The sequence below is a fragment of the Panthera tigris genome, chromosome A2, assembly GCF_018350195.1.
Source record: "Panthera tigris isolate Pti1 chromosome A2, P.tigris_Pti1_mat1.1, whole genome shotgun sequence".
Classification (NCBI taxonomy): Eukaryota; Metazoa; Chordata; class Mammalia; order Carnivora; family Felidae; genus Panthera; species Panthera tigris.
The window spans coordinates 134,152,004-134,174,899 of record NC_056661.1 but is presented as its reverse complement, the minus strand read 5'-3'; the positions used below and the strand labels follow the sequence as shown (position 1 = coordinate 134,174,899).

The 22,896-nt window shown below is 40.4% G+C and overlaps 1 protein-coding gene across 14 annotated transcripts in view; it reads right to left on the bottom strand.

Annotated features, from left to right (window-relative positions):
* Nucleotides 1–22,896, bottom strand: part of ST7 (suppression of tumorigenicity 7) — a 262,668-nt gene that overhangs the window by 11,959 nt on the left and 227,813 nt on the right. For 10 of the 14 annotated variants that reach the window (XM_042970459.1, XM_042970436.1, XM_042970450.1 and 7 more), the window contains one exon: nucleotides 8,434–8,584. The exons of 2 other annotated variants lie outside the window; for them this stretch is intronic. In XM_042970459.1, the coding sequence (XP_042826393.1) occupies nucleotides 8,434–8,584 (151 nt within the window). The remainder of the gene's footprint in view (nucleotides 1–8,433; nucleotides 8,585–22,896) is intronic. 2 more of the 14 variants (XM_042970442.1, XM_042970428.1) reach the window with 1 other exon arrangement.

Sequence of the window (22,896 nt, the reverse complement as noted above, 5' to 3'; positions counted from 1 at the left end):
ATGCTGTACATGTAAAGTATAAAAACGACACCCTACATTGGCAAGGTCACATAACAATCCTTGCTTTCATGTGTATCAAAGAGGAGTAGGTAGGGGCAACACAACAATCTTTTTAGTCTTAAATGCTGCATTTCAAGGAATCGTAGCTACATCCTCAGCTGTGTAATTACCTCCACCTTCTCAAAATGCCATCAATGTACGTATTTATCTTTTGCATACTTATTTCAAGTGGGAATCAGAAACAAAGAATGTTCTCCCTCACAAGAAATGACAAGGTTCCATTGTAACCAGCATCAGTGCACATATGGTATTTATTCTGGTGTCTGAATATTATTTAAAAGTAAAAACATTATGTATGTGATTCCAGCATTTGGAATGCAGTCAATCTACACCACAGTGGTATCACTCTGAGGTTACAGCACATTGCCATGGAGAATATAAATCACTAGAAACGTGGGATTAGAGCAGAGCCAGTGTGCTGGCAGTTTGCTGAGGTAAAAATGTTATCAATTTTCCTCTTGTAACAGAAACCTCTTAAACGGAGATTAAAACATTAAAAACACCCCAGACTTTAACTCTTCTTAAAATGAAAGGCTCACCCTAGTTCAATCAGACTTTTCTTTCACACAAAGATGGCTTCTGCTCACTGCAACTAACAAGAGGCACTCCCTGCACAGGTTGTTAGCATGCAGACATCACTCAGAGGAACCAGTATGTCTCATTAGGTTTGCAAGATGAGGAAAAAAAGTACAAAACAAAACCAGTGCCTTAACAGGACGCTAAAATCTCTTCTGGGAAGCAGTGTGTTTAAATTTAAACTGCAGTATGGCAGGATTTTAATACCGTTTCCCATAAATGAAGGCTGCTATGAAAGCATCCCAAAAATGTGGAAAAACCTACGTGGAATTTTTTTTACCCCAGATTCTCTATGCACGACAGGGCTGCTGTAATTATGAATCTGTTCAGGTTCACATGATGTAAATAAACCCTCACTTTTCAAAGCGGCTATAAATTTGAATGCTAAATTTTACTCAAAATTGAAGTCAGTCTGCACTTCAGGGAGCAATTTTTTAAGTGAAATATAGGAGTGCAAGATCTTGAGAGTGTTCAACCATAGAAATCAAATGGTTGGTTGGTGTCTTTTCAGTCAGATGCCAGATCTTTTTTTCTGCAGTGTTTGGCGTGCATACAGGATTCTGTGCATCAAGTTAGTCTTTTCCTTCTAATCAGTTCTGGTCTTTTTGGAGAGGGTGGAGAGAGTGGTTACATACAACTTACACACACACACACACACACACACACACACACACACACACACAGAGTCGTCCTGCACTGTTCTCCCCACCTCGCCCCCTCCCACGGCTCCCTCCCTCGCAACCTCCACGACTGAAAGATGTTTGGGGCGCTCTAAAAATTTCGTTCTCATGTCAGTTGTCATTTACATCGAGTTCAGAAAATAAGATTAAGCTTTTTGGCTTCACTAAACAAAAGCAAATACAATTTCTGTTTGCAATTCTATCCCTCAGCCACCCTGCTGTGCAGGGTCCAGGAGAGTGTGAGATAAGCAGTGGAGGTCTGGGGAGAGCAGCAAGAGGCACTACAGAAGCCCCACAAGCCTCACCTCCCACCTCCGGATCCCCTCACTGAGAAGACAAGAACCTCGTGGCTTTAGCTGAATGTCCAGAAATTTTGCAAGTGCAAGTAGTTACATGCTGATCTGATGGTGGAAAGAGGAATTAAAAAAAAAAAAAAAAAAGGGCATCTATTTTATTAATTTTATCTATTTCCTAAGTGACTACAAAGCTCCTAAAAATCTTTGTCTGGAAAAACACATGTTTCAGAGGAATTAAAAATGTACATGTATTTGGTTAAAAACAAAACAAAAAAGCTGGGCCACTCCAGGTTAATGCATAATACACGAACGGCATTTCATGTCTGCATTTTCCTCTATGTGCCGTCACCTCTCCTACCTTGACTTCTGTTGCGCCATTGAGGAAGAGACAAAATGAAATGGGGAGCCAGTTAATGAACACATAGGACCCCCACAGCAAAGTCTGAGGCATTACACTGCTGTCTTTTCTCCCTGACCAGACTCGTTTTCTAAGCCCCATGCCTTTCAGTGTTGTGCTCACCAGAGACCCTATACTAATCCTGGAGAAAAAAATTAACAGAACCAAAGAGGGGACAGAAGGATAGATGCATGAACAAACTAATTCCGAATTTTCCCATTGATTTCCAGTGACCTCTCATCTTACCCACTATATGGATAAGGATAGAAGATAACATGGGATATTTTGTCTATGTTGGCCTTTTTCAAAGAGGATCTCAGAGAACTTTATATAGACAGATTACTTGTAGTAGTGAGAAGTGAGTTTGAATCCTAGCTCCACCCTATTAAAATGTGAGTGCTTCCTCATGCGCCAGGGATAGAAAGGTGAGCCACACACTGTCCCTGCATTGATGGAGCTCACTGCCTGCGGCGGGAAACAGATGATCCACTAATCATGAAAATCAGCGTGGAAGTTTCCCTGTGATGGTGCCCCCATGCTGTGCATATCTAATAAAGGAGTCGTGGAGGTGAGAGGTAAGGATGAGCTAAACTTGACCAAGCTAACAACTGTATGAGACTGGGTGGGTCATTAGTCTGTGTCCAGTCTCTCTGTCTGTAAACATGAGAATACTACAGACTCTGAGAGGCTTCAAGAAACTAAGTGTCTCAACATGGGGTCCGATGGCCCAATAAAGGTTAGGTTTCTCTTCACATTCTCTTTCTACTAAACCCAAAGTTCCTACTTTCTCTATCAGGTCATACTCTTGCTAATAAGTAAAAATGCTGCTTGTTTATAAACAACTAGAAGTGCAAACGACAGAGCAGAGAACTATCATCAAAATACAAATTTTACATTGTCACCTTTGAATGTAAAGTAGGTAACTGGCTATAAAGGCTAGGTGTCTTTTATGAGGCATTTGGGCACAATAATAAAGAGTTCTAAAGTCAAAAAGCCTGGGTTCTGATCCACATTCTTTCACTAGTTATGTGGTCTTGGGAAAATCACCCTCCCTTGATTAAATGATGTACCGGTCCAATTCTGAAGAGAAATTCTGGAATTTTATAGGAGATTCACTAACTTGCTGGCGACCCTCAACACCTGAACACTCTGTTCCTACTTCCATGACAGTACTGCCTGTGTGCACACTGTATGTTATATGTGTGTGTGTGTGTTTCTAGATGTATATGTGACTATATAGGAGCAGACGCATATGTGTATTCACACACACACATATTAATGTTTCTCTCAAAGCATTTAAGAGTCTTATGTATCCTGGTCTCTCCAACACAACGCCTGGCACAAAGGAGGCACTCAATAAATGTTCAATGAGGGGCACCTGGGTGGCGCAGTCGGTTAAGCGTCCGACTTCAGCCAGGTCACGATCTCACGGTCCGTGAGTTCGAGCCCAGCGTCGGGCTCTGGGCTGATGGCTCGGAGCCTGGAGCCTGTTTCCGATTCTGTGTCTTCCTCTCTCTCTGTCCCTCCCCCATTCATGCTCTGTCTCTCTCTGTCCCAAAAATAAAATAAACGTTGAAAAAAAAAATTAAAAAAAAAATGTTCAATGAATAAAGGAATAAGTGAACTAATGCACAATCAGGAAGAGACACAGTTTTCCTTTTAAAATCTCAGGCGGATTGAAATTATGGCCCATCGCCAAGATAGAATAAATGAAAGGGACAAGCTGGTCTTACTGGGCAGTAGGTGACGAGGCATTGCATGACATCTGGAGACTGGCTATGAGAGTAAGTTAACTACGACCAGAAACTTTAGCAGACCATCACTTTCTCCCCAAATTATAAAATTTAGCATTGGCTCTATGGGCTGAGTGGTGGGGAAATCTCTCTTTAGCAGTCCAAAAGGTGCCAGCCTTTTGGAGGAAAGGTTTGGTTAGAGGAAATGCCCCAAGGACCACATCTTACAGCAAGCAGCATTTACTATCAGGTTCAAAGAGAAAAAATTAGAATCAGAATTTCATCCTATGCTTCAACAATGGGCCATTTTCTCCTCTCAAAGGAAATATTCTGCCTTAGTCCCCCTCAAAAACACCACCTTCAAATCTTATACATTATTTAGTGAATTCTTTGGGGAGAAAAAAATCTCCAAAAAGAAAATAAAGAGTCTTACTTGGTCAAGTGGAAAAAACGGAAACAAAGAAAGGCTAAGTGATTTACCCCATGGCATACTTGTCTTCTGATATATAGAACTAAGAAAGTTAAATCCTAAAGTTCGTAGTTGCGGTCAGCAGACTACCCTGCTTTGTAAAATAAATACAGCTAAAATGAGCGTTGTAAAGATCGAGGTAGGAAGGAGATAAGGCCACATCGGTATTTAATATAGGTAAAACATAGATGTGCCATTTAAAATAGGGCCCCATAAGGCGCAATACTGTTGTAAATAAGACCCAGTTCAAATGAGATCCTTCATTTATATACGTTTTGTATATTCAACTCAGACTTGTAGAAATGTGTGTGTATGTGTGTGTGTGTTTGTGTGTGAGGATAACCAGAACCTACAGTGTTTAAAATAAGTGTAATTCAGATAAGGTGGCAGCTGTGTAATGACCTAAGAAACATATTTTTAAATCTTGTAAATTAAAGCTTTTCCCCTTTCTTGATTATCTTGACTTTGAGGAACATATTGTGCAATTTCAGGGGCTGGGATAGTGATGAATCAAACATTTTAGAAACCTTTGAAATGCTGATGTATTTGTGGTTGAGGACTCAGGCTTTTTTTTAACCACCATATGTTTCAAACCCAAACAATCTCTGCCATGCATCAGCTGGACTTTGGGGTTTTATCAAAAATGTGAGTTATTTCAGCCTGATTGGTGGGAAATTCACTTAATTCCACAAGATGACTAACGCTCATAATAAACTCATTAAAGCGCAAAGCAAAATATAATCTCCATCCCTACTCCTAAACCAACACTTTTGACAGAAGAATGTTTTTTAATCTCCAAAAGATCAACTGACTAAAAGAATACTCATTCTTAACATGGGAACTGGTGAAATTAGGTACTGTTACCTTCCTCCCTGAATTCCCTTTCTAATGAAAAGGGGAAGTTGAAAGGGAGTTGGGGAATGGCCTTAAATTTCAGAATGAACTAGAAAAGATGTAAAGGACAAAACCTAAACTAGGAGGCTGGTGATGTCAAAAGGCGCCACCACGTGGTGCACTGGAGGAAGTGCAGCCTCCTGCACAGGCGGTCTGAGGGACCTCTGAGGGAGACGGAGCGGTTCACCTACTGTAGTTGCCCCAGAGCAACTGCCTTGAAGCCCAACACCCTGGGGTGGGGAGAGGGCAATCGATATCATCTGTGATTCACAGTTTTGAGAAACTGGGTGTGTTAAGTAAATACCACTACAGGTAGCCCCGTCGGAATTGTAATCCAAGTCCTCTGATTTAAAATCCAAACTCTGATGCCTCCATTTAATTTAACTCAGAATGGACACAGGTCAGGAAGCACTGTCAAAAGACTGCACATGACTGTCTGAAGTTAAAGTGGTAATTCTTTCTTCTAAATTCCATGAGAGATTTAGAGCTTTGTTCATAAAAAAAAAAACAAAAAACAAAAAAAAAAACTAGAACTTTGCAGTGAAACATACATATATGTGCTTGTAGAAAAATACATATGCTTGTTGAGAAGACTGGAAAAATACAAATATGAAGGAAAAAATCTCTTAAAGTCCACTTAAAGATGCATTTATTTCCCGTCTCTTTCCTTTGTTCATATGTAGAATTTATTTTTTATAAAATTGGGCTCATTCTACATTTAAAATATTAAGTCAACATTCCACAACAAAAATACAATTTTATATAGAATGATTAACTTTCTAAACACTAGAAGAGGAGTAAGTACTCCCGAGCCTATAAGTTGTGGTGTAAATTGAAGCTTCCAAGCAAATGTCTGAGAGATAACTGATCCTCTTATGCTTAATCTATTCAGGCAAAAGCTACATAGCTGGTATTATAGAAAAGAAGCCTGAAGAGAAAGTGGACCTGGGTTTACATCCTAGCTCCACCAACAGGGGCTGCGAGACTTACAATAAGCCACTCCTCTCGGTGGCCGTGTTCCTCTCTTACACAACTGAGGTGGCCACCTCTCTCTCTCTCCGGTCTAACTCAGAACGTTGTCAGGAAGAGTACATGAAATGATGGACATGAAACTCTTGGTAAATTACCCAGCTGTACGCCCACTCTTGAAGGTGCTTGGTATTCTCCAAGACACCTGTGCCTAGGAAGCACTCACACAGTTCCCATCTAGAACTGCATGGTAGGACTCTCTTTTCAAAACTTAATAGTAAGTAGTGTAACTTCCTTGGAGTGGTTTCTATTTATCCATAAGGATCAAATGCAGAATTTCTCTTTCTTTGAGGTCCCTGACTGCCTTGCTATCCCGGTTTATGTCTAAATATTCATCTCCTCTCTTCATTCCAATAAAATCTGAGGTAATTACATTGCCCTAACATTCCCACTCTGCTAGATTTTGGAGCTCACCAGGTTACTGCATATTTCTTCAGATCTCATTGTCCTTCCCAGTTGATTCAGAGAATCTCCCCATTGTTATCTGATTATATGGGTAACTCATTTCCAAACAAAATTTCCAGTTATTCCTGAGGGGATTTTTTTTTATGGTTATGCCATTCCTAACACCATGTCTCTATCATTTCTTGCCTCCCTGTTTTGATCCTTTCGATACAACTGTAACTTTCTTATCAATTTTGCTATGTTTCCCAAATGCTAATCTATGACTATATCTTTATTTGGTTAGCCAATCAATCCACTTAATTTTTCCACAGCTAACCCTAGTTGAGGCCTCTAATGTTCAGTCTTGCTAGGCTTTTTCTCTCTCTTTCTTGTGTTTAAACAAAAATTCCTTTTGTCCTTTTTGGGCAGAACACCTTAAATGCAGTAATAAACCAAACCCAGTGGGGACTGTACACACGCCTACACATGCCCTCAGTGGAGTGAGCTGTCTTAACATAGGACCGGGACACCTGAAGTGTGTTATTACACTTATGGGGGGCGGGGAGGAAGCATCAACCAAGTCAATATCACTCAAGTTATAAATAGCAAATTATTTAAGTAAACTCACTATCAATTCTCTAAAGAAGTATTTTCAAAACTAAGCAAAAAACTTTCAGTCAACATGAGTCCCATCTCTGTCAACTTACTTTTACCCCATTCCCTGTGGCTGCCCACCCCCCCAACCCCGCCCCCTTCCTGCATCAATTTGGATTCCTGTTGGATTCGGGTGGGGCAGGAAAAGGGAAGAGCAGAAGATTATCAAAATAAAAATGGAAGCAGCAAAGATAAACAGAGTGAAAGGGATTAAAAAGACATTCCTTTGTGAGGCTGATCAGAGTAGGAGTGAACTAAGAAAAAAATTATCAAAAGATTAATACTTGTTTTGTTTCCCTATGAGAGGGAGAAAAAAAAAAAAAACCACCCCATGCTACATGTTGCATTTGTTTTGCTTAAACTAATAACAGTCTGTCAATGCACATATCGTCCAATAATCTGTAGTCTTGGGCCTTTCCTCTCAATTTGCATTCTTCCAAACGGCCCTGCCACTTAGCACAGTGTCCTTGCTTATGACACTGTCCTAGTTCTTCAAGGCTTGGTTCAAATTCCATGTGACCTATAAGGTTACCCATGACTCCTCCACCCCACAGACCTCTCCCTTCTGAAAAGATCACTGGACAGCTGCTGTCTGCTGGTTACTCCTCCCAACTAGATGAGACGCTCCTCCAGGACAGGGAGCGTTGTCTCACCTACAATTAAAGCCTCTTCTCCTTCATAGAACGGTTATGCCTGCCACATACTCAGACCGATTTATCCCTACATCTAGCCGATAGGCATTATCCATTAACACACCAATGCTCCACTTGCCACCAAACACGAGGGTCCTGTGGCCACTGCTCTTGTTCTGAAGGATAACTGCAGACCCAGCTCCACTGGAGGATAACTGTGGCTCTTTAGTCAATCCTTCTAGAAAAGCCATCCAGAAGTGGTAGTCAGAGCCCAGCCCGAGGCCTAACCCCAAGCCAAAGATTCCCCTGAAGCTGAGGGGGTGTCCGGGTCTCCAAAGAGGGTTTTCCAGTTATAGAATGCTCCTCTGCCAGAACAGTCCAGATTCATCCCATCTATTGTAAAACTTGCTTTTTTAAGGTTTAAGGATGGCATCGCCTCAGTAACACCTACCACTGCTGGGGAACTGAAGAGCCTCATTAACCATCCTCTCTCAGTGATAGAACATTGCAGAGAAGAAGAGCTATAGATATGCAAATCGTCATTATTCATCACGAACATTCAGGGTAAAAACAGTTTGGCATCTTTTCATGCTCTTAAAAAAATGTTTCAAAGAAAGAAAATTACTTACTGCCTTCCCACGTACAATGCAAAAGATTCAAAGCCCCTTCCACCCTCTTCCAGTGCGCCAGATGAAAGAACGCATATGCTATTGCTTCACTGTCCCCTCGCTTCAGGATATGTTCTGGGGGTAGAATTAAGCTTTTCATTTCTAGTAGGTACTGAAATAAAAAAGGCAGGAGACAGATGCATTAATACATTAGTAGCGTGGAATTCAATACTGAGAATAGAGGTTGATTTCTCTAAAGCCACCACTCATAAGCATTTCATCAAACTTGCATCCTTATTAGTACATTTGAAGGCAATTATGAAATCATCCAGCAACCCAAAGTTTGCTAACAGATAGTTAGCCTTGTACTAGTTTCCTACAGTGAAGATCAGAGGCTTTGAGGGTAAGATACTCTAATCAAAGAAATATATGGAGACTCAAACGGCAAAAAGGAAAATTTAGAAGACACAACAAGTTGATATAATTTTGTAACCAGAATGAAAATACGTAAAATGGACACATGAAGGTTAAGTCATATGACTGAACTGACTGTACTAGAGAGACTGACTAGCACTGCCCATTAACTTTTCTGTACAGACTTACCAAGGAGAAGGACCTAGTCCTGTGAAAAGAGCCACGCATCGTTGTTCACATGCAGAGGGAGGAGGTGTGGCAGCCCGAGCCCAGGAAGACCCCAGGGAGGGGAACGGCACAGACCCCAAATTATACTGTTCTTTTAGATCTTTCCCAAAGTCTGAAGGGCCCTCAGCTTATGCCTCCTCATTCCTCTCTTCCACAAAGGAGATGGGAGCACAGGGCCAGAATGAATTCTTTGGTGTTTACAACAGAATAGAAAGGGAAGCAAATTTAGGGTGGTGTTTTATACTTGCGAATGTTAACTTCTTTTTGCTGGCTGGCTCTTCCCTGGGCTTCACTCCTCACACACACATACACACACACCACCACCATCACAACAATCCATGCATCTCCTTCAGAATGGACATCAGCAGATGATGGAGGGATGTGTTTAATGAAAATGGGACAAACACAGTAAAAGGAAGTGCTAGGAGAAGAGATGTTCAACAACTTTAATGTCGGAAACAACTGCCTATGGATTTATCTGTCAGTGGAATTTACGACAGAGGGTGAAGAATGGAAGAATCCCGGTATACAAGATGGAGGTTATGATACACCTATCAGTGCTCTGTTATCATCTCACTGGGGATCTATGTGCTTTGGGCACTCTGAGTGTAGTTGCCTCTAAGCTTCCTCTCCTGTTGGTGCACCCAGTATTGGGATGCACTGCCTGGCAGGAGCCAGGAGGACACTTCTGCCCTCCTGGTTCAGCAAGTGAAACTTTCCTCACTCTGGGTCTGTTCCGTGAAGAGATGTCTAAGCTCAGGCCTCACATCAGGCAGGGCAAAAAAGTGAGACTGCCTGCCCAGAGTGTAGCAGAGAAGAGCGGTGCAGCCATCTCACTTGGTGGGGCGTGCATAAATGGCCCTCCTTCGACAGAAAGACCCCCCATAGGAAGACCTCTTCCCAGACTGGTCCATGAAAGGTGTTTATTGCTTTAATGGGAACTTCTCAAGTATGAGTTCCAAAAGAACTTTTTGGTCATATGGCTTTTTAAATTCTACAAGTCACTGTCTTCCTCCATCTTGTTTTCAAACAGTGCAGAACAAAAGTCCTTTGGGGAAAATTACAATTTTGAGTTACCTAGTAATCCAACCAGTACTACATTTATAATGAATAGCAACCATAATATAAATATCAGGGTGAATTTTATGTTCAGAGATACTTGGCTATCCTCTCATGATCTTGTTACCTCAAACGAAGCTATTACACTGTATGTTGTCACTGCTCATGATGTTCTTAAAAGAATCCAAGGCAATGAGTCATGAGAAAGATATAGAATGGGTAAAGTGCTATTAATTAATTGTATTAATTAATTGTTTCAGAGTAAGAGAAGAAAAATCATTTGGTTACTCTTCATAATCATCGGAACAAAGGAAAGGGTGGGGCGCCTGGGTGGCTCAGTTGGTTAAGCGTCCGACTTCAGCTCAGGTCATGATCTCACGGTTTGTGGGTTCAAGACCCGCATTGGGCTGTGTGCTGACAGCTCTGAGCCTGGAGCCTGCTTCAGATTCTGTGTCTCCTCTCAATCTGCCCCTCCCCTGCTCGCTCGCTCTCTCTCTCTCTCTCAAAAATAAACATTAAAAAAAAAAAGAACAAAGGAAAGGGAAATTTTCTTGCCTAAGATGAGCCCTAGGATAAGATTTTATTTCTGAGTTTCTAATAATTATTTAATTATTAATTATTATTTAATTATTTAATTAATTATAGCCACGCTGCCTACCAGTCAATTTTTAAAGAAAGAACATGTTGTATGAACTCCGAAACAAACTAAATATGAAAACCATTAGTGCACGTGGCCCAGTTATACAGAAACTTCTTCAAGTCTCTGAGAATCAGATGGTGGCTGAAAGAAAAGTGTAAACTACCATTCTTTTTATGTCTATGATTAGGAAAGCCTTTTAAAGTGATTGTATTAAGCATCTACAAGAGAACTCTTCTCTTGACCTAAGGAACTGTCAGGAATAGGGGCCCCTGAGAAGAAGTAGGCCTGGTAGCCACCCACATTTGTGGGTAGACATTGAAACAAAGTCAGGTATCCCACCACTGTGTCGGTGCAGGTAGGGGATTGAGCTCGAGCTAGCTCGAATACAGGCTCTTTGCTTTTGCATCGGACTCAGCTCCCTGGTGGTCTTTGGGGATCATGAATTCTGGGCATAACATTTGGTCAGGGTGGGGTAAAGAAAACCTGTGTGTGTGTAGAGGAGTAGAAAGTTACCTATAAAAGGATATAATAGATCTGCATTACCCAATATGGTAGCATCTCCCACATGTGACTATTTAAATTTAAATTGATTAAAATCAAATAAAATTAAAAATTCATTTCCTCAGTCCCACTAGCCATATTCCAAGTCCTCAAGGGCAGCATATAGTTAAAGACTACCATATTGGACAATGCAGAGACATTTCTGTTAACATAGAAGGTTCTACTGCACAGCACTGTTGTAGACAATGAGAGTTTCCAATCTTCAAGTAACTAAAACAACTTTTAACATAAAAAACTTTATAGACACCCATGATAGGAATTATAAGTAGAGTATCTATCGATTGAAAATACACAATATGGCAAAAAGCTACAATAAATGTAATAAAGCAAGAATTCATTTAAAAGCATTGCTGGCCACCAGGGCATCTAAATATACTTGGAAAATAGTACACATGTGTGTGAGACAGATGGTTTACTCAGCTTGCAGGCTGAATATGGTACATATGGCTTCAAGGACATCATCGTCCATAGCCCAAAATCGGGTCATGAGGTAATGCTCTGTTTTTCCTCTAAGCTGCATCTAATCTTTGTGTATGTGTACTTTTCACACATTGCCTTAAATTCGTTATCTATGTGCCTTTCCCCTCAGCTGAATCATTAGATCCTCAAGAGCATGAATCTCACTTCCTAACGAGTCTCTCAAAGTGGGCATCCTTGCTCTAATCAGCCTCATGAGGCTAACCAGAGCAACTCACCAAGGACACTTACTTATCTTCTCATCGAATCTACTTTATGGCAGAAATAGGTTATGCCTATAAAGGAGATTTATACTCCAGTATAGTTCCAAACAAAATGTTGGCTCTAACCAGATGATGAAGGCTAATAACAACAATGTGTTACGTTTTTGGCCAGGCTTAAAAATGGCTGGCAAGATCGGTTCTCAACATGTGCAACGTTTAAATTAGAAAGGCATGGAACAACATTTCACATCTTACTTGTCAAGAGAAAAATAAATGGAAGAGGGCAGATCCCTATCCACAAATATGCAGAAATCAATTAGAATAGCTGTAGCTCGCAAATCAGAGAACACTCTCTGCCTGTCTGTAATAATTATTTGGCTCCTATTAGCTAAGCCAGCATTCCGTGCTATCTTGCCGCCACCCTGCCTCTAACTTCCTTCCCAGATTCTCAAATCACATTGATCTTGAAGTTCAGGCTTCTAGAGTTTTCGGAAGCAACTTTCAAAACCTATTTGTCAGAGTATGATTCCTTATGTCCATAGGAACATATAAAGTCAGAACATATAAAGAGGAGCTGATTAGTGCCTTTTTATGGAGGGATGTAAGCAGAGACAGCTCACCTGTCAGGAGATCTGGCCCATCAGAGGCCACCCCAGGTGACTGCTCAGTTCTCTTGTGTTAAGGTTCTAAAATTCTATAACAATTTGAGTGAAAATGATCCCAAGGTTACACTTCACCATAGATATTAACGTCAAGGAATTAATTCATACCCCACCCCGTTTTGTTTAGTTTTTGGGTTTTTTTGGATTTTAAATACCAACAACAGAAGTCATATGAAAATCATTAGAAAAAAAACGGAAACAAACAAAATGAGAAAGTATAGATTAATTTTAGCACATTTAGCTAAACTTAGGTAAATTCAATACATTTAGGTAAATTTTAGCACATTTAGATGATGGTTACCAGGCTGCTCCCAAAAATCAGCTCGTGGAAGAATACTAGCATGAGAAAATGTTCATGATATATTGCCAAATGAAAAAAATAAGTGTTTCATACAGATTATGATTTTGGTAATTAAAAATGTATATGTGGGTATTAAAACTTTGGAAAGTTACAGATTGAATGTTAATGGTGGTTAAATATTTGATTTTATGGGAGATTAATTTCTTTTTGTGCTTTTTTGGTGCTTTCTAAGTTTTCTGTAATAAGTCATTTTTATTTCTCTCTTTCTCTCTCTCTATATATGTACATATGTGTGTATGTACATATGTAACACAAACCTCTTTTCTAGACTTGCAGTGAAAACATAAAAAACAAGCCATACAAACAAACAAACAAACAAAAAGATAACCAGGGACAGTAATTTTTGTATGATTACAGTGCTTTGGTACAACTAAACCTGAGAGAGGCTAAAAGCCCAGAAAAGATGCTTTAAAAATACCAGTAAAGAGTTCAGAGAATAAAACTAGTGCTATTTGGAAGACATGCTATATATTTTGAGTTTCAATGTTGCCTACTCCCTGGACTCAGTAAGACCCACATTGGAACAGGACAAAAATACCACAAGTACCCATGGCTCTCTTGGGTCATGCTGTGATGGGGAATGAGACGCCCAGCACCATGCCCCCTGCCCGCTGACACTTTGACCCACCGTTTGAATCCCGGCTCTATTGTCCCATCCTGAGACCGTGGACAAGTTACCTTATTTCTTTCAACCTCAGCCTGCTCATCTGTTAGAATAATGAAAATACACATCTTTCCAGTTTTAACTTTTGAAGATTATGTAGGATAATATATGTAAAGTATTGACACAGTACCTGGCACCTAAGCGTTCACTAAATAGTAGCTACTTTTGCCAACAAAAAAAAATGAAATGTTCATATTACTGTGGAGGTAAGTTATGTTTCTTTGTGTGTGTGTGTGTGTGTCCCATAAACTACGGAGTCTGTTTTTAGGTTAAATACTTCAGCAATTTTACAGTAGTGGCAGGTCAGCTGAAAAGAACTGGTTACTGGGGTCCCTAACTAACCAATCTGGAAACAAGCACAATGCCAAGCTGAATTGCCAAATCACCACTCAGGGGCCCTCTTCACAAGGTAGCTGCTTCTTGCTGGCTCACTTACCTATTCATCAGTTACTCTGCTACATTCAAAAGATACAGGAATGTCCACAGCGCATCACAAGGAAAGATATGGGAGTTCCCACAGGGTACTCTAATGACACACCTATGGGAGCACCTACAGCACACCTCAAAGGCACCTAAAGGGCATGGGCATGAATTGGTCAGGTCCCTAGATGGATGATCCCTAATCTTTGTAGGAGTGTGTGTGTGTCTGTGTGTGTGTAAAGACAAAGAAACAATAAAATTCAACACGATGACCGCCTTAATAAGAGGTACGTACAGCTGACCCTTGCACAATATGGGTATGAACTGTGTGGGTCAACTTACATGTGGATTTTTTTCAATAAATGCATTATAGTACTGTAAATATGTTTTCCTTATGATTTTCTTTTCTCTAGCTTACTTTATTCTAAGAATATAGTATACAGTACATACAACATACAAGATATGTTATTGGTAAGGCTTCTAGTCAATAGTAGTAGGTTCTTAGTAGTTAAGTTTTTAGAGAGTCAAAAGTTATATGTGGATTTTCAACTGCATGGGGAGTTGTCACCCTTCACCCCTGCCTTGTTTAAGGGTCAACTTGACTTAGTACTGGTAGCAAATGAGAGGCGTTGTGTCTGAGAAGGTTTCACAGAAGAAGGAAAGTATGAGTCAGTCTTACTAAACAAATTAGTTTACCTCCAACAACGGCGGGGGTTGGGGAGGGGGGCAGAAGTCCCTGCAAGGCTGGGCAAAGGCACCAAAGCATGAAGGGGCATAATATGCTTGTAATCATGAGGACCTTAAGTACTGACATGGCAGTCACTGCCGACACTGACGAAGCACTAACAAGAATCAAGTGTTACCTCAGGTACGCCTTACAAAAGCTCTGCGACGCAAATAATATGATTCCCGGCTTATACATGGGAAGATGAAGGCACTGGGAAGTTAAGTAGCTCGAGCAGGGCTGCACAAATGGTCACTGGAACTCAGGTTTTATGCTACTCTCCAAGGGAAGCAGGAAAAGTAGATTGTAAACAGGTCTTCCATGATATGCTCCAGAGTGTGACCTTCACTCAGAGTTTATTCCATGGTTTTCAAACTTTGAGAAACAGAAAAAATTTGGTCAAAAGAAAAAGAGAAACATGACAGAGAGTATGTGAAACTGATGTAAAACAAAGCTGTGGGGAGCCCTGGGGGAAGGACCCAAGGGAGGTCCGAGGGATTCTTATGGCTCCTAGGAAGATAGTTTGAAAACTGCTGCAGTGGGCAATTGAGAAATGAGTTGGTACAGTTTGTGGCTTTGAAAGAAATGGGCAAGTCACGTGTAGAACCACTGGACAGGAATGAGATTGAAATTAGCAAAGTCTTGAAAGCTTCTGTCATGGTTTGGGTGAGGGGGTGACAAAACTGAGGCAGACTTCCCCAGGACTTGGTGCCAGGCTGAATCTGAAGGCAAGAAAAGGCATTCAGGGTGACTGTGAAATTTCTAGTTTAGGATACCAGAATAATGTGAGATAGTTAGCTGAGATAAAGACACAAAAGGACAGCTGGAGTTCCTGGAGTGACAGCCTAAAGGCAGTGGGGGTGTGCAGGTCTCGAGCCTGGAAGAGAAGCTGGAGACAGGGGTTTGGGTGCGCAGGGAGAGGCGGGTGATGGAGCAGCAGGAGCGCCTAGATCTCCCAGGAGAGCTTCGAGAAAGAAAAGGATGGGTAGTGAATGATGCTCCCAGAGAACCAGCCTGAGGGACGGGCAGGGGAGGAAGTGATGTAGGAGGAGAGGGCCCAGAAATGCAGAGAAAGCCAGAGAGAAGGCAGTATGGAGCTAACCAATACAGCTTGTGGTAGAAAAAGTGGTCAGTGGGGCAGAACGCTGAGGAGACATGATGTAGGATAAGGTTTGACAAGAGACCAAAGGATCTGGTGACCAAGGAAGAGGTAACCTTGATGGCAGTGGCCTTGGTGGGAGCAGCAACAGTGCTTTTTGTTAGAGAAAGAGACCTTTTAAAAACTGTCTATTCCTGAGAAACGTAGCTAAAAACTGGTTTCTGCTCACTTTCCTCTAGGTCATATTTCCACAATACATTCTCCTTTCTCTAATCCAAAAAAGCTTTGGAATAAAATATGACTCAATTCAAAGAAACTTATATTGAAATGATATTTCTGAAATGTACCATTGATATACAATATCACAGACAATCTGCCAGAGTATTTTGAGTTTCTGCTTCCACGCTTCAAGCATTTTTAAATGTTAAAACCCACTACACGTTTTGTTTCCTAAATTGGATTAAAAAGCAATTTTATACTCTGTCAATCAGCTTTACCAAGACATGAAGGGAGGACTGCATTAGTGTTTGCATGAAATAGAATTTCCATCACTCTAACAAGGTCCTGTGGATACTCCATTAGCATATACAATTACCAGGATGTTTTCCCCACAAGCCTCTTAAAATCCCCATGAAATAAGAATTTCTAGATTAACATTAGATGAGGTTTTTTTTAATGTAAATTTTTACCAGGAATGCATTTCTGTCATAACATTTTCATTCTTTCCTCTCTACTTTCTCATGACTTCCCACACTCTGAGACTTATAATTTAAAAACTACATATCTAGTAGGCTGGACCCTCACATCAATATTTTGTCAAGCCGGGGCTGTCCTGCTAGTAAAATGAGCTTCAGGAGCATGACAAGCCCTCTTCCCCCAGCACGCTCAGGGACTGCCCCCTTGCACACCCAGCTGCCCCCAGGGTGGGACCAGTAGGAAGAGCCCATAGCATACTTTAGGCAAGATGAAGATAAAAGCTTTCCCTTCATTGGTGCTGGTGATTTTTCTGCATTTTTCTCCCTCAACAGCTCCACGCATAGCACCCAGGCATCTCAAGCAGCTGGGACTTCCTCAGCCCCCCGCTGCTCCTCTGAATGCGTGTGGAGCCTCCAGTTCTAGGTGTGAGACCTCACAAGCTTGGGGTTTTCCTGTGGTGGTAGTGATCGGCCACGGGCTTCTGTTATTTTCTAAACTGTATATGCAAAGGTGCCTTGGGGTTGCTGGGCTACCTGCTTTCTCATCCCAGTTTCAATCACAACAGTTCTACTTTTACTTGCTTTGTTCATTAAGGCTTCTGTAAGATTGTATTAGGAGGAAAAGTTTATTGCTTTAAAAAAATCATTATTAGTTATGTGTCATTGTTGCTTTGGTGGCAAAGAGCAGGGATGGCTATTCCAGAAAAAAAGGAGACAGAGGTTGGAAATGGGCAACTCTTAATCAGCCACAAGCAAAGGACTTACCAATGGTTGCAAACAGGGAATTCCAGAAGGCATTAGCTGTAGCCAGAACATGCTAGAGCCTCCTCTCAAATCTCTAGGCCTAAAGGGACCTCGTGGGTACTCAAGGTCAGGGGCATTGCAATGCCACTGTTACACTCTCTAGTTGTCCTTCACACTAGATGTTTCAAGAAGCACTTGTTACTGCATTTTTCTAGGCAGCATCTATGGTAGCCCAGCCAGCCAATGCAGAAATAGAGCTAAAAAGTACCAGGGAAAAGGTGATGAAAGCCCAACACATGTACTGGATGGGTTACACAATGTAATTCCATTTACTTTTCATCAGACCTATGAAGCCTTTATTTTTATCCCCATTTTATCAAAAAGGAAACAGGCAGGGAGCTAATCAACTCCCTCTTCCCACGGTTCCCTTCGGACCATGGACAGGAAGTAGTGAGAGTCCTTGTTTCAAATACTTTTGGACCCTTTCAATGACACTTCATAGGTCTGCCTACCTTTATGTTGCTACTCTTCGCTCTATCATTATACTAATATGTCCTCCGGGTAACAACAGGAAGTCTGCATAATGGGCCTGACAATTCAGAAAAGAATAAAAGTAGATGGCTAACAATGTTCCATCTTACTAGTAGTGGCAAAGAAATGCAAATTAAAAGTACAGAACTCTATTTGTACCTAATAAAATCATAAATGTTTGTTTTCTTTGTTTTCTCTGTCTTAAGCAAACTGCTCACTGCTGGTAAGGGTGTGACAAAATGGTAAAGAAGGGGTTACCTGCTGACTGGGGACGGGGGCTGTAAACTACCACAATCTTTTTAGGTAAGCAATTTGGCAACAAATATTAAGAGCCCTGATGTGTTTCAATAAGTTATGTAGTATTTCTCATTTTGCATATCTATCCTAAGGAAATAACATAAAGACGCAAATATTTTTATGCCCAAAAGATTTGCTATTGGACTTGACCACCTGATGTCTGCAATAGAGAACACAAGAATTAAATCATTCTCTTCAACAAATAATGCTGGGAAAACTGGATTCCACATGCATGAGAATGAAATTGGACCTTTATCTTATACCATACACAAAAATCAACTTGAAATACGTTTAAGATTTAAATGTAAGACCTGAAACTATAAAACCCCTAGTGATAAACATAGGGAGAAACTTCATAACATTGGTCTTGGCAATGATTTTTTGGATATGACACCAAAAGCACAGGCGACATAAGTAAAAATAGACAAGTGGGACTATATCAAAGTAAAGAGCCTTTGTGCAGCAAAGGAAACAATCAACAGAGTGAAAAAGCAACATATGAAACGGAAGCAAATATTTGCAACTGTACATCTGATAAGGGGTTAATATCCCCAATACACAGGAAACTCCTACAATTGGATAGCAAAAAACCAAACCAAACAAAATAACTTGATTAAAAAAATGGGTAAGAGACTTAAATAGCCATTTCTCCAAAGAAGACATACAGATGGCCAACAGGTACACAAAAAGATGCTCAAAATCACAAATTATCAGGGAAGTATAAATCAAAACCACAATGAGCTATCACCTCATACAAGTTAGGATGTATGAGGCCATTGTCAAAAAAAAAAAAAAAAAAAAGACTGTAACAAGTGTTAGTGAGAAAGGGAAGAAATTAGAACCCTTGTGCACTGTTAGTAGGAATGCAAAATGGTACAGCCACTATGGAAAACAGTGTGGAGCTTCCTCAAAAGATTAAAAATAGAACTACCATATGATCCAGTGATCCTACTCTGGGTATTCATCTAAAAGAACTGAAAACAGGGTCTTGAAGAGATATTTGCACTCCGGTGTTCATTGCATCATTATTCGCAATAGCAAAAAAGTAGAAGCAACCTAAATTTCCATCAACAGATGGATGGATAAAGAAAATGTAATACACACACACAATGTAATACTATTCAGCCTTAAAGAAGATGGGAATCCTGTCCTGTGCTGTGACACAGAAGAGCCTAGAGGACATTATGCTAGGTGAGACAAGTCACGGGACAAACACTGCATGATTCCACTTGGATGAGGTATCTAAAGTAGTCAAACTCAGAAGCAGAAAATACAATGGTGGTTACCAGGGGCTGGGAGGAGGGAGGAATGGAGAGGTGCTGGTCCAGTGGAAATGGGGTTTTAGTCGTCCTAAAGATCCGTGTTACAACAATGTGCATGCAGTTAACAATACTATACTGTACACTTAAACATTTGTTAAGAAGGTAGATTTCATGATATGTGTTTTTTGACAAAAAGTAAGGAAGTAAATCATTCAGAAAACAGTTACTAAGAAAATTTTAAAGTGTTTGATGGCACATGGCTAACAGATTTGGACGTTAATGGTAAGTTAGAAGATAGCCTTTTTAAGGTCAAAGAACTATGAAAATCTATGCTCCTCCTCCAAAAAGAATAAATATAACCCACAATTCCCAACCATAAAGTACAAGTTTAGAGCCCCATGTTAATGTTTTTAAATATGTATATGCTATGTGATTATGATTCCTAAGTATTAAAAATGCACGGGGAAATAAAGCTAGAAGGAAATAGTCTTAGATATGACAAGATGATAGCACTATGAATAACTTCCTTATATTTTTTTTCTAAGTAATAAGAAATTTATTTTTATAACACCACTACAGAGGTGAAAAAAAATCTAACACTGCTTGTAACAAACCAGTACGTTACTCTTGTTTTGGAAAGTTGCCAGAAAATGAAAATTTATCTTTAGCACCCTGGAGTTAACAAAATATTCTCTAAACCAAAAAGGTGTCTCTTTGCAGGGAAATACTTGCAATGTGGTTGTAGCATATTAAGGGTACGTAGCATTAGTAAAAACGCAGGTTTGTGTAGAGTGATGAATCACTGGCAGAAAAGCATCACCCTCCTGGGTAAATCTTGACATGGTTAATGATTCCTTGGATATGACACCAAAAGCATAGGCAACAAAGTCAAAATAAACAAGTGGGACTACATCAAAATAAAAAGCTTCTGTGCAGTAAAGGAAACAAAACAGAGCAGGGTGGGTGGGGAAACATATCTGCAGGGAAAGCGGAAGAAAAAGCTAAAACTAAAAATCCAATAAACTATAACAATATATAGATGAAGGTACAGAAGCAAGATGTGCATGGCCTCTCATTTGTCCAGCATCATGAGTGAAATTTTCTTTAAAAAATGAAGAATATTCCCTGTCAATTCGAAGCTCTTATTTTGAATTAAATTAAGTAAATTTAATTAAATAATTCCCATTAAATGGGAAACACCCTCTAATGGTGTAGGGATTTCTTCATCTTTTTGAACTGTGTACCCAGTTCTTAAAAAATGAGCAGCATCATTAAGATCCTAATACCACTGGTCATCCTCAAAAGGGGGTAAACATTAATTTCATAGTCAATGCACTGTCGTGAGAGACCACAGAGGGGACAGACTGATTCTGGCATGAGGGAGGTACAGGCTTCCTGGTGGTGACTTTTAATGGTGGGGGTGAAGGATGAGTAGGATTTCCTCAGAGGAAGCAAAGGGGGAAGGAGAAGAGAATGTTTCTGGAACAATGAACAGACTGTTAGAAGGAGCTGGAAGAAATGAAAAACAAGCAGGGTCAGATTATGAAGGGTCCTGAAGAACCATTCAAGGAGTTTCTATCTTCCTCTGTAGGGCTGGGGACACAGCTGCAATTCCTAGGAAGGGGAGTAACACAATTTAGTTTGGATGGGCTGCTTCCTCCTTACACTTTGCTGCAATCCAAAGCTTCAGAAATACTTGACCACGTAAGAGGCCCCCCTTTAAAATAGAGACATAGCTTTTTACTGTTTTTATTTACTTCCTGGTCCTGGGGTGTGTTTAGGAGACACCCTCCCTACTCTGCATGTTTTCAGGTGAAGACTGTTCTGAAGAGTAACCCTCCTGAAGTAAATAACCGACATTTTTCATTGGATACTGAAATATCAAGTATGCGCCTCTGCTTATTAGAATACCAGATAGACCTAAATTGGACATTCATGGGAAGCAGTTCTCAGCTATTACATCTAGTATTTTTTCTCCTTCCAACAGACTATAATTGAATAAAACAGCATGCAGTTGCTGAAAATTTCTGTGGTAGGCCACTGAAGACTTCCTGTCATAGAGCAAATGAAACCATGGAAGTATTTAAGATATAATAATATCTTCACGAAATATGAATTGTCCACAAGTACCGTGGGAAGTGATATGCCTGCCATCATTTGAAGGCTTCAAGTCTACGCTAGTCTGCAACTTGGTAGGATGGTGGGGGGGCAGTGGAGGGTGATGTGTGAGGGTTAGAGAACCCAGAATCAGTCCAGGCTCTGTCATTTACTAGCTATGTGACTGAGCAGGCAACCTAACCTCTCCAAACCTGCAGCACCCTCATCTGAATAGCAGGGATAATAACATGATGCACCTCACGGTGTTGTTATGAAAATAAATAAGATGTTCACTTAGTACTGTGTTTGGCACACAGTAAACATTCAATACAAACCAGTATTAAAAACAATCATCATAATATCATTATGAGGAGACATTCAAACTGAGGATGGGAAGGTGTCCTAGATGATCTCTAAGGCCGCTTCTTATACCAGGAGTCTAAGAGTTTTAACAGTTTATATCATTCATTGATGTCTCATTAGAATTAAGGCTATTTTCTGCCTGAAAAGTCATCGACGTGTGTATGTGTGTGCGTGTGCGTGTGTGTGTGCGTGTGTTTACCTGAAGTATTAGCAAACAGTCCAGTAAACAATGTATCACGTAATAAAAGATGTCTGTAACAGCCTGTATATAGTACACACGCATCAAAGGTTTGTGGTTAATTCTGAACTAATTCTGAACATTGACTCACAGGTCCTTTTCCTCATGAAAATGTCAACAGACAAAGAGGCTCTGGAAACAAGTTTCCCCTTGGCACAATCACCAACAAAGCAAAGTGGTAGAGAATCAGTTTACCTACGTACCCTATCTTTTCTCCAGTTAATAATTAAAAAGTAAAGTGAATTCAAATATTTCAAATGTTCCCACTTAAAACAATTCTTTTTTGCAGGTACAGTGCTAGCTGACTAAGTTAAATTTTTCCAAGGTAGACTTAAACTATTTCTTAGGGCTTTTAATACTCTTCTAGAGGTGCAATCAACCATTTCAGACCATCACAGAATTACACTACGGCTTCAACTAAAATATCTAACCAACAAGTATTGTACCAGTTTTCTATCTCGTGTGCTAGGATCACAAAGGTCTGGCTGGTACAGCCGGAAGCGGTAAGACCCAGTTCCCAAAGCAATCCTAAAATTTGTATGGACCACAAAAGACCCCAAATAGCCAAAGTAATACTGAAGAAGACCAAAGTGGGAGGCATCACAATCCCAGACTTTAGCCTCCACTACAAAGCTGTAACCATCAAGACAGTATGGTATTGGCACAAAAACAGACACATAGACCAATGGAAGAGAACAGAGACTCCAGAATTGGACCCACAAAAGTATGGCCAACTAATCTTTGA